This window comes from Dryas octopetala, chromosome 3 (genome assembly GCF_963921425.1).
Source record: "Dryas octopetala chromosome 3, drDryOcto1.1, whole genome shotgun sequence".
Taxonomy (NCBI): domain Eukaryota; kingdom Viridiplantae; phylum Streptophyta; class Magnoliopsida; order Rosales; family Rosaceae; genus Dryas; species Dryas octopetala.
In genome coordinates, this window is record NC_141368.1 from 13,081,662 (window position 1) to 13,092,754 (window position 11,093).

Consider the following 11,093-nt stretch of genomic DNA (forward strand, 5'->3'; position numbering starts at 1 on the left):
ACAAGTTTGAAAATGACAAAAAAAAAAAAAAAAAAGACTGAATGAAAGTGCAAATGAAGGCAAACTATAGGGATGAAAAATGTCTTTTCGCCTAAATATGTTCTTAATTTTAATATATTTCTGTGCACCTCTATTATTATAAAGTCATAAGACACTCTTTGGTGTTAAGGCTTCAAGAAAATACTAATTACCATATATACCCTTGATTAAGCAATTCTATATAAAAAACTAAATATGTTAAAACATGAAAAAATAGTAGAAACTAATATGTTAAAATGAAGAAAATAGAAGGATAAACAATATCTGACATGAGATATTTATCAAAAATGAGATCGGAGATACGCATAATGTGGGTATCTCAGTTTCACTTAATATTAACAATCATGTTTGTAGTAATTGAATGAGTAAAACATCTGCAGATTAGCAACCAACACACGCTTCACCATCTCTCCTTTTGCAAAGATATGCTCTTCAATCATTGAGAACATTCACAAAGGCACAAAGTTACTTACAGCTAGTCAGTTATAATGTGAAACTATTCAATAGTTTCAACAATTAAAAATGCACACCACATGTATATTTTATGGCTTTTAGATCCTTTACTAATCCTTATATGCTGATCTTATTCTAATCAACAAAATTATAAACATTACGTCATTTTATATTATATACTCATAATTAGAATCATTCATTTTTTAGATTACCATTTAAAGATATCTCTGTAAAAAATTAACCAAATAAAAAATCGTTTGGTTATGTAACTGTCATTGAATAAATAAACAGTGAATCTAACTTTCACTAAAATCGTATATTTATTTAATAAAAAATAAATAAATAAAGAAAAAAACACCTCGAACAATGATATAAATTATAGAGAAAATTTATCTATAACGGGAATATACTTTTTATCCTCACAATAAATAATTATATAACTATTTGTGATCACGTGGTCTCGAGAATAAAGAGGTATACACTCTAAAGAGAAATTTACATGTCTTCATTATAAGTTAGGAATAAAATTTCGGGTTTCGAGGAAATTTTGATAGAAATTTCGAAGATTTTTAAATTAGATGGAAATTGCTATCAAAATACAGAAATTTTGAATAAAACTTTACCATATGTTTATTTAACATATTATCTACTAAATTGATAAAAAATATTGAAGAAATCAAATATTGTTAAATAAAATTAGTATATTCTTTATACTGTATAATTTAATTATACACTAAAATCTAAACCCTAATACTCTATATATTCTATATACCCTAATACTCTTTATACTCTATAATGTATACATTAAACCTTATATACTCTATATTTTTTAGGATATTAGGTTTTAAGCTCTTTAGGATACTTTTAATTATTTTTTTTATATAGAAATGTATTAAAGTTTAACGTTTAAAATAACTAAAAGAAATCTCAAACCTTTCTTTTTTCTTTCCAATTGCCCAAAGGCCCCAAACCCCCCCCCCCCTCATTTTTTTTTCCTTACTTTTTTTCCTCGTGCCTCTCTCTTCAGTCTTTTTTTATTTTTTATCTTTCCTTCTTTTTTTTCCGTGTCTCTTACCTAGCCAAGCTTTGTCTTCACTAAGTGTAACAACCAAAATTTTGGCTTATGGTAATTTTGTTACTTAAATTTTTCAAATTTGTTTTAAGGTTTGTTTAAAGGAATTAGAAATTTCTTTAAATTTATTTTAACTAACTTAGACCTTTGGTTATGGTTCTAGAGCTTAGTTGTGTGGAAATGAATTTTAGAAAATAAAAATTCAAGAATTTGACGATTATTATTTTTTTCATAATTAAATTATAAGAGTAGGATTTTTCATAATTTTTTTTGAAAGCAATTTGACTATTTTGAGGTTATAGGAAATTAGTACTCATCAATACGAGTCCGTAGAATTTTTCGGTGAATTATTTGGAGTCTCGAGCTATTTTTGGTGAATTTTTGAATTTGGAGAAAATAAAAAATATAAAAATTTTGATAATTTCGATAAATTTCAGTAAATTTTGGTAAATTTCAGTAAATTTCGATAAATTTCGGTAAATTTTCCCAAAATTTTGGTGAAATTTTTCTAAAAAATTATTAAACATGTGTTTCGATTTCAACATTCTAAAAAAATAAAATTTTCGGCAAAATTTCATCAAAAATTTTAAAATATAATTCATTATAAGAGACGTGACTTCCCACACAAGATAGAAAAGAGGAGAGAGAGAGAAGTTATTCTCTCTTGCCTGCAATGGAGACAAACAAGTTTTTCTCTGCACGGTATATTAATATCAGTCGGTGACAGGTTCCTAAGTTCCTTAACAAGCCAGAATGTGACCCCTCCTTCCTCTAATCATTAATCATATATTGTAAGACAGAGTACTGCTGTGCCTGCCCACTGCGAAGTACCAACAATACCCCTCTTTATCATCATTTTGTTTTTGGCCAAACCCTCATTATCATCATTAAAGATTCAGTCTTTGCACTGTTTTTGGAACACATCCTGTACTTCTTTTTGACCACAATCAATCTATCATACATCTGTACTTCCCAGCCCATTTTGGGTCTTCTTGGAAAGTTTCTCCTGCTTTTATTGAGCACCGGCCGGTATCTGATGTTTTCCCACGAGGCAGAATCTCGATGGTTAAAAGGTATGTACATGTACCATCATCCCTCATCATACCAATCTAACGATTCTCTTTTCTTACCTTGAACCTCGGCCCCTGTCTTTGAATCCTGAAACTGCTTTAATTCTGGCAGATAAGTAAAGAAAATAAAAACCTTTGGGAATTTGTAATTGTATCCAACACAAACAAATCGTATTAGTGTAATAGTAATACCCACTTAAAACCCTCTCTGTCCAAAATTCCAATCTTAATATAGTGGTGGTCACCGTTTAGTGCGTTCTACACTCAAAGTCTTCCCTTCAGTCACGCCTGCCTCAAACAACATGCCACCGCCAGGTCTCTTTCTCGCTCTTTTTCTCTCTCTTGCTCTCTGTTTTTGGGTTTTGTTGTGTTGAATTTTAGTGGTTAAAGGAGAAGATTAGATATGGGTTTTGTTTGTTTCGATCAATATGTTGTTGGGTTTTCATCAGAATAATAAAAAATCCCAGGCTCCGTTTGGTTGCTGAGAAACTGTATGTATGGGAAGAAAAGAATATGCAGTCTTAAAATTTTGGGCACTCAATTTCAATTCAGCTGGTTACAATCAAATAATCAATCACTGACTCACTTTGAATCTTGTCACACACATATTCTTTCTATATAGTATTTAGTTCCTTTGGTGGTTAATTACTGTTGGAATTTGAAAATTTCAATTGGATTGGGATTTCTAGATTCTGCATTTCAATTATTAATTACTGTTGTTTATTTATTTATTTATGTGTTTTTGGTGAATATTAATGCTTTTGACTAGTTAGTTATGATGATTCACATTGATATGGTCCCATTGCTGAACCATTTCTAGTAAATTTAGGCATGAATTTGTGGACCAATCTTCAACATCTTCGTTTCCGACTTACCTTTTTGTGCTGAATATTTTAGTAGGCTTGTCGTTGCTTCAATGTTTATTTGATTGAAAACTATGCTATATGGACTCTGAACCTTTTAAATGTTTGACTAATTAATGCTTGGCCTCCTCCTCCCTTTAATATTAGAAAGAGGTGTATGCTTAAAAGCACCTTTGTACCTGCAGGAGAAGATAATGAAATTCAAGGATGCAAAATGAAATTTTCAAGCATGCTATTGTTACTTCTACATATTGGTTTCCTAATGCTTATTCATGATATATTTAATTTGAAGTGTGCATGCTATAGTCTGTTACATCAAGGGATCGAAGGCTCCTGGCATGACCCTTTCATAGTTCTTTGGTATATATATGTGTAAGAGCACAAAAGCAATGACCAAATAAAAAGGCCCATTTTGTTCTGTTTTTTAAAAACGGACATTTTCACGGTTTTTCTGTTCTGATTTGTTTTGGGACAACTTGATAAACGCTTGCATATGTGTTTGCGATTGCAAGTAAAGAGATACAGGAAAACATTGAATCATTAGTAATTTCTATCAAATATTATTGGAGATTTATTTTGACTATAGGTGTGAGGAAACGAGGGTGTATCTTTCTTGCCTTTCAACCAATAAATTCAATCTAATTGTGTCTCTGACATTTACCTGGTCTATAAAAAGACTTGAAATGTAGAGAAAAATATCTGTATAGATGTTGCATTTTGTGTGTGCATGTTTCATAATTCCCCATAAGTTCAAATGCTTTTGTAATCTATTGTTTGCGATCATTTGCTGAACCCATAAGAAAACTATTCTGTGTACATGTGTGTATATATATGACTACAGACAGCCAAGAATCGATCTTATCCAAAGATGAAACTGTGATGGACCAAACACTATTTGTCAAACTTGGCTGCTGGCAATGGTGGTTTTTGGTGGCACTCAACATATTCTTCCTCGTTGTGGGGCAGGCTACTGCTGTTTTACTTGGGAGATTTTATTATGACAAGGGTGGTAATAGTAAGTGGATGGCTACACTTGTCCAAACTGCAGCCTTCCCAGTCCTTCTCATCCCACTTTATTTTCTTCCTTCATCCAAAGATCAATCAACTTCTTCGACCGCACCTTCAATTGCAGTTCTTGCCTTGGTTTACTTTTCTCTTGGAGTGCTCATAGCTGGTGACAACATGTTGTATTCTGTCGGACTCTTGTACCTATCTGCCTCTACTTACTCCCTCATTTGTGCAACTCAATTAGCTTTCAATGCAGTTTTCTCCTACTTCATCAATTCTCAGAAGTTCACGGCATTGATTCTTAATTCAGTGATCATCCTGTCATTTTCCGCAGCTCTAATTGCTGTTAATGATGACTCCGATGGACCAGAAGGAGTCTCAAAGTGGAAACATATCATTGGCCTCACTTGCACCCTTGGAGCTTCTGCACTTTACTCCCTTCTGCTTTCCCTAATGCAGCTTACATTCCAAAAGGTTCTGAAAAAGGAAACTTTCTCTGTAGTTTTGGAAATGCAAATCTATACATCACTGGTTGCCAGTTGTGCTTCAACTGTGGGTCTTTTTGCAAGTGGGGAATGGAGGAGTTTGCACGGCGAAATGGAAAATTTCAGTACAGGCAGAGTTTCTTATGTGATGACTTTAGTCTGGATAGCTGTGGCTTGGCAAGTTTGTTCTGTTGGTGTTGTGGGTTTAATTTTCGTGGTGTCTTCTCTCTTCTCCAACGTAATTAGTACTTTCTCTTTGGCTGTTACTCCTATAGCTGCTGTGATAATTTTCCATGACAAGATGAATGGTGTCAAGGTAATTGCTATGCTTCTGGCTATTTGGGGCTTTGCCTCTTATATTTATCAGAACTACCTTGATGATTCTAAGGCAAGAAGAAGACAGGCAGATGTTAGCGAATCAAACCATGATTCTTTACTTTGATATATTATTTAAAAATGGAGTAACTTTTCTTCTTGGATTATTTTTCATCAGCTACTCTTTTCAGCATTAATCAATGGCATATCACATACACATGTAAGCCATATTGTTTATTATTATTATTATTATTTTTTTAATTTTTTTTTTTTTTGGTAAAATGGCGGGCCAAAGCCCAAGCAACTGTTTATAATTACATTGGTTGTAGAAGTATTCTTGCCTTTAAAATTAGACATTTTTAACATTTTACCCACTTGAATTTTAGGGTTGATCTCATTTCACCATTTAAAAAAAAATTGTGTCAAATTATTACCTAAATTAAAAATTTTATTGCAATGTATCACTTTTGGCTCATTTTGTCTAAACTTGTGTTAAAAAAAAAAGGTGTTTTGGTTTTTTTCAAGTTCTTTAGAAAAAAAAAAAAAAAAAAGATTTTTTTATACTTTATCCGTTTTGATTCAATAGAAAACTAACTTGAAAAGACTAAAACACTTGTTTTCAACAAAAATTTAGACAAAATGAGCAAGAGGTGGTACATTGCAATAAAGTTTTAATTCATATGGTAAATTGACACAAATTTTTTTAGTTAGTGAAGTGAGATCCGCCTCAAAATTCAGGTGGATAAAATATAATAAAGCCTTGAAATTATATTAGCTTTTCATGGGGCTTATATGGTCTTTTGAAGGGTTTCTAGGGAGAAAATAGTGAGGGTGTTGTTTGTTTGGAAGAATAAAATGAACTCGAAAGAAAAACTAGAGGGTTACACGAGTTGGAGGAGAAAGGATGAGGAAGTATTGAGTTATGTTTTAAATGAACTTAATTATACAATTGGGCCTCAATAATAAAATGAAGTTAGAAAACCCCTTTTCCTTGGGATCACTACTCCGAGTGAGACACAGTTCGCTGATATGTAGTGAACAATTAGCGTTGTGCTTCTCAAGAGATGTAGGGTATCTCTAGAGGTGTACAATGGGCCCATTCATGCTTCGTGTCATGTTCGGATCAGCCCATTTAATAATCAGGTTGGGCCGACCTGACTTAATTATCTTAAACCTTAAGCCCAGCCTAGCCTATGATCCGATCTATAATGGCTCGTGCCATTATAGAAAATCTTGACCCAACCTAGCTCACTTAATGATGGACTAATCCAGACCATGCTGACTTTAAATGGACCGTACTCGTACCAGACTCGGGCCGGCCCAATGTACACCTCTAGCTATCTCTAATATCAAGAGATATCAAAACAGAATATGGCTTTGACAAAGGTAGTGACCCAAGTAACAAATATTTGGCCTAAAATAACATATTACTTTTTTTTTTTTCTTGAGGAAATAGCCCAAAAAGGCTACTTAATTCATACTCTGAAGCCAAAGAGATCTATCAGGTTGCAAAGTTGGAGAAAGTCAATCTGGACTTTCCTCCAACCATACAAGAGTTGGTGTGCAATATATCTAATCCAAATTTGGCTAACTGGCGAGCCACATTATTACAACATTATTAACTTCTTGGACAAAAATAATCAGCTTGAGTACTCCACAGCGCGCTGCATCGGTGTTTGTTAACTGCATCTGTAAGTTACAACTACAGTATATATATTCTCAATAGAATTATTAACTTTAAATAGCTAATAAACCTTTTAAAACACACTATAAAGAAATTTAATCAATCCCACAAATATTATGATTCGAGTAAAAAAATAAATAAATAAATCGAATGGTAACTGCATATGCAGCTGCCGATCTACGTTTGTTAGTCACATATGCAATTACAACACTGCAGCTATATTATATATTCACAATAAAAAAACATTTACATTAGGTCTTCAACTAATAAATCATTTAAAACACACTATAAGGAAACCTAACCAACCCCACAAAAATTAAGATTCGAGTAAAAAATCAATAAAAAAATATTTAGCTGTAACTGCATATATAGATTCAACTCAAAATGAAGACGCAATTGTCAAAGCACTTGGCTGTCTAATTTACCTTGACGGCTTGACGAACGCACTTAATATACACAGATTGTCCTTTAGCTTAATTATGATATTGATTATATTTATGGTTAAATTTTTTAATTGTCTCATAGTTGGTAGTAACAAACCTAAAATTTTTCAACATGCTCTGAAAACTAAATATAGGGATTTTGTTATGTTACCGCGTTATGCCCCCTTTTGGTTTATTACATGGGCATACATACTCATGTAATAAACCAAAGAGTGAATTTAGAACTTGGATTGTTTTCCAAGAAATGACAAGAATAGAAAACGAAAAATTCAGCCATAATTTACATTTTTTTTTCCTTTCTTTTTCTATGGTTTCTCGACAACCAAAGGGAGTTCAATCCAAAATTTAAACTAAAGAAATAAAAAAGGGCAAAGTTCACTTTTGGTCCTTGTAATTTAAGCTAAGTTCCACTTTGATCTCTATAATTTCAATTGTTATGATTTTGGTTCCGTAGTTTACAAATCATTGCAATTCAAGGACATTTTAACATTTTCGTTCATCGAATCGTCAAATTTGTTGTGGTTTAAATCATGTATTTTACAAACTATTTCAATTTTGGTCATGTATTTTACATACTGTTAGCGATTCAATGATCAATTTAACGGATTAATGGACAAAAATGCTAATGTGTTCTTGAATTACAACTATTTATAAACAACATGATCAAAATTAGAATAATTGAAACTACATGAACCAAAGTAGAACCTAACTCAAATTATAGGGACCAAAAGTGAAATTTAGCCAATAAAAAATGAAGGGAGAAAATCGTAGAGAGAGTCATAGCTAGAAACAGAAAGTCGTAGAGAGAGATAAAGAAGGGAAGGGAGTGAGAGAGAGAGAGAGAGAGAGAGAGTCATAGCTAGAAACAAAAAGTTGTCTAAACTGTTGTTACACATTTTTCTTTATGGAGAAACCGATGTCAACATAAGTGCTCAACAACAATTTTCTCTAAACAATTGGTTTTTGAGGGTGTATATACAACAGTTTTACACGCATAACCATTGTATTAATATCATCAAGACAATGGACAAGAAAACCGTTGTCTTGTTGGACCCCAGTGGACATCAGGTAAATGGGCAAACAAGACAACGGTTAAAATCCGTCGTCTATAACTTTATTATTGTAGTAATGGATTTTGTTAGTGTGTGGTTTCGTTTTTTTTTTTTTTCAATTTTAATTATTCTATTTTACTATTTTGCCCTCAAAGTATTAACTAATTGCTTTGCTTTAGCTTTTTAATTAACAAAGGGTACATGTTGGGTTTTTAAAAATTTAGCCATAAGCCCTTTGATATATATGGATGAGCTTTTGTGTCAACCAATGGTTGCCTTATATTGACACATTATAATACTAAAAATACAAATAAAGTAAATTTTCTCCATTATAAATCTCTAAATATTTTAATTCGATTATTCCAAACTCAAAACCAAATGTAATGTTGTTCATGTGGTTGGACAATATGCTTTCGATTCCCTCATGAGGCAAGTTGGGCCTCTCTTCCAGTTGGCTTTTGATTGCTATGGCTAGATGATCATTTTTTTCTATTATAATGAGTTTTGAACCTACGATCTCTATACACCTCTCTCATCTCATTCTACTTGAACTGCGCCTCATGGATTGACTGGATGAGTATCGTGTTGTATCATTTTCTAGTCTTTGAAGCTGTCCTATCATTTGCCAAAAAGGAATCCTAACAATTTTTTTTTTTTGGTACTATGGGGACCTAAACCTAAAGGAAAAAAATAACCTAGACTAGAACAGCCTGGGCCTAGCATTATTATAACTAAAACAACATATGCATATTTCCAACATTGTGAAGAGACATATAGTTAATTAAATCAACATATTTTTCTTAATCAATATTTTATAATGAAAATGGGGTTAAATACCAAACCAGCATCTATATTGTTTTTCGTTTATCTATGTACCAAGCAATGATGCAAAATTCGTTTAGGGCCACATATATTATCAAGGACTAAATTTCTTTACAATCGCTCAAACACCTAGCTAGCTAGCATTCAAACACTTATTTTTCATATTTTATTATATAATCATGATTGTTAAGAATAATGTGGAGCAATGTCCCACATCGGAAAACTAGAATTTAGCATATGTGCTTATAAGGTTTTGGGTCTCTTCACCCATTGTCAATTGGTTTTGGGTTGGATGCTCAAATTCTATGATGGTATAGAGCTTGGTTATCTAGCTGCATGCATGTAAGACCCAACAGCTACGTACACGTGCTCCCACATCACTTAATACAATTTGTCCACGTGTTAAACTCAAAATATCGTCACACGTGCGGGGGCATGTTGAGTAATGTGAAGCAATGTCTCACATAGAAAAACTAGAACTTATCATATGTGTTTATAAAGTCTTGGGTCTCTCCACTTATTACCAATTGGTTTTGGGTTTGATGCTCAAATTCTATGAGTAACTACGTACTTAGCAATCAAACATTTCTTATGATTTTCATGTAGTCATATTAAAATTAATGAAGATTTAAGATTCATGGTGGTTTAGAGCTTATAATTTAGACCCTTAAAGTCTAGAGATTACATTGTAAACCCTAAAATTTAAACATTAAAAAACAACAAAGAATTCTTTAAAAAAAACAAAAAAAAAAAGCAAAAAATTAAGTTATAACTGTCATGTAGTCAAACATTTTGTGATTCTCATGAAATCACAATTCTGTAAACAAAATGTTAGGTGAGTGTTCGAACATTGGACGAGGTTTTTAAACCCCACATCAATATTTGTCGTCCACTAATTAGTATCCAAACTAAAAAGTATGTACCTAAATTGAAATGACATAAATTTTTTGTATTTAAAATTAAATAAAATCCTGATTTGGTACCTTATTAAAGTCAATAGATCTGATTTTATAACCTAAGTTGAGAAGGCAAAATAAAATACATAAATTTGAAATAATTTGGCCATTAAAGCATGTTAGAGTGTATGTACACTAAAAAACTTATAGTATATATTTAACTTTAAACAACAAACATTTTCAAAAAGCAGAAAATTCAAAAGGAATGGAGGAGAATCATTGGAGAATACTTATGGTAATAATATTGGTATGGATGAGTTTTCTCCAAGCTGTAGTGCAGGCACAAGATGCTCCCTCTCCCTCTTCTTCATTTCTCTCTCATGAACTCCTACCACCCTCTTCAGTTGATCGTGTACCTTTTCGTTTATTGAAAAAGAATTCCCTAGAAATGATTGCCCGTCTTTTATACTTGAAAAAGTACCACCCAGAAGATCATGCCTGTCTTTCTTGGACTGCTCTAAAATGTACAATCCATGAAGATCTTCTTCAATGTTTTCTAGATCATTACCAACATTGTACTAAAGATCATCATCTATGAGAGAACATTGGATTTGGTATGAATATTCTTAATTACTCTACTTTTTCTTCATAGAAACAAGTTCAAAACAAAAAAAAAAAAACAAAAACAAACATGCATACATACATATGCAAACATCACATATGTGTACTTCTTAGAATTACAATGAATGAATTTTTAATTCCATCACATAAATGGATTTTTTCTCGTATCAAATAATTTATTGTTGCGTTTTGTGGCTCAAAATCATGGAAAAGGGCACGATTTTAGAGTTTTTGCATATACGATTGATCCCAGAAGCATGGGATACGATT

The 11,093-nt window shown here is 32.2% G+C and overlaps 1 protein-coding gene across 2 annotated transcripts; it reads left to right on the forward strand.

The window, feature by feature from the left end:
* Window positions 1–2,495: 2,495 nt before the first annotated feature.
* LOC147291066 (putative purine permease 11) lies at window positions 2,496–5,465 on the forward strand. 2 transcript variants are annotated; one of them, XM_086236922.1, is made up of 2 exons: window positions 2,496–2,637; window positions 4,339–5,465. In XM_086236922.1, exons 1-2 carry the CDS (start codon window positions 2,601–2,603, stop codon window positions 5,430–5,432), a joined length of 1,131 nt encoding a protein of 376 aa, XP_086093048.1. In that variant the 5' UTR covers window positions 2,496–2,600; the 3' UTR covers window positions 5,433–5,465. The 2 variants fall into 2 exon arrangements, with proteins under 2 accessions (XP_086093048.1, XP_086093049.1); XM_086236923.1 differs by lacking the exon at window positions 2,496–2,637 and adding an exon at window positions 2,673–2,949.
* The last annotated feature ends 5,628 nt before the right edge of the window (window positions 5,466–11,093 follow it).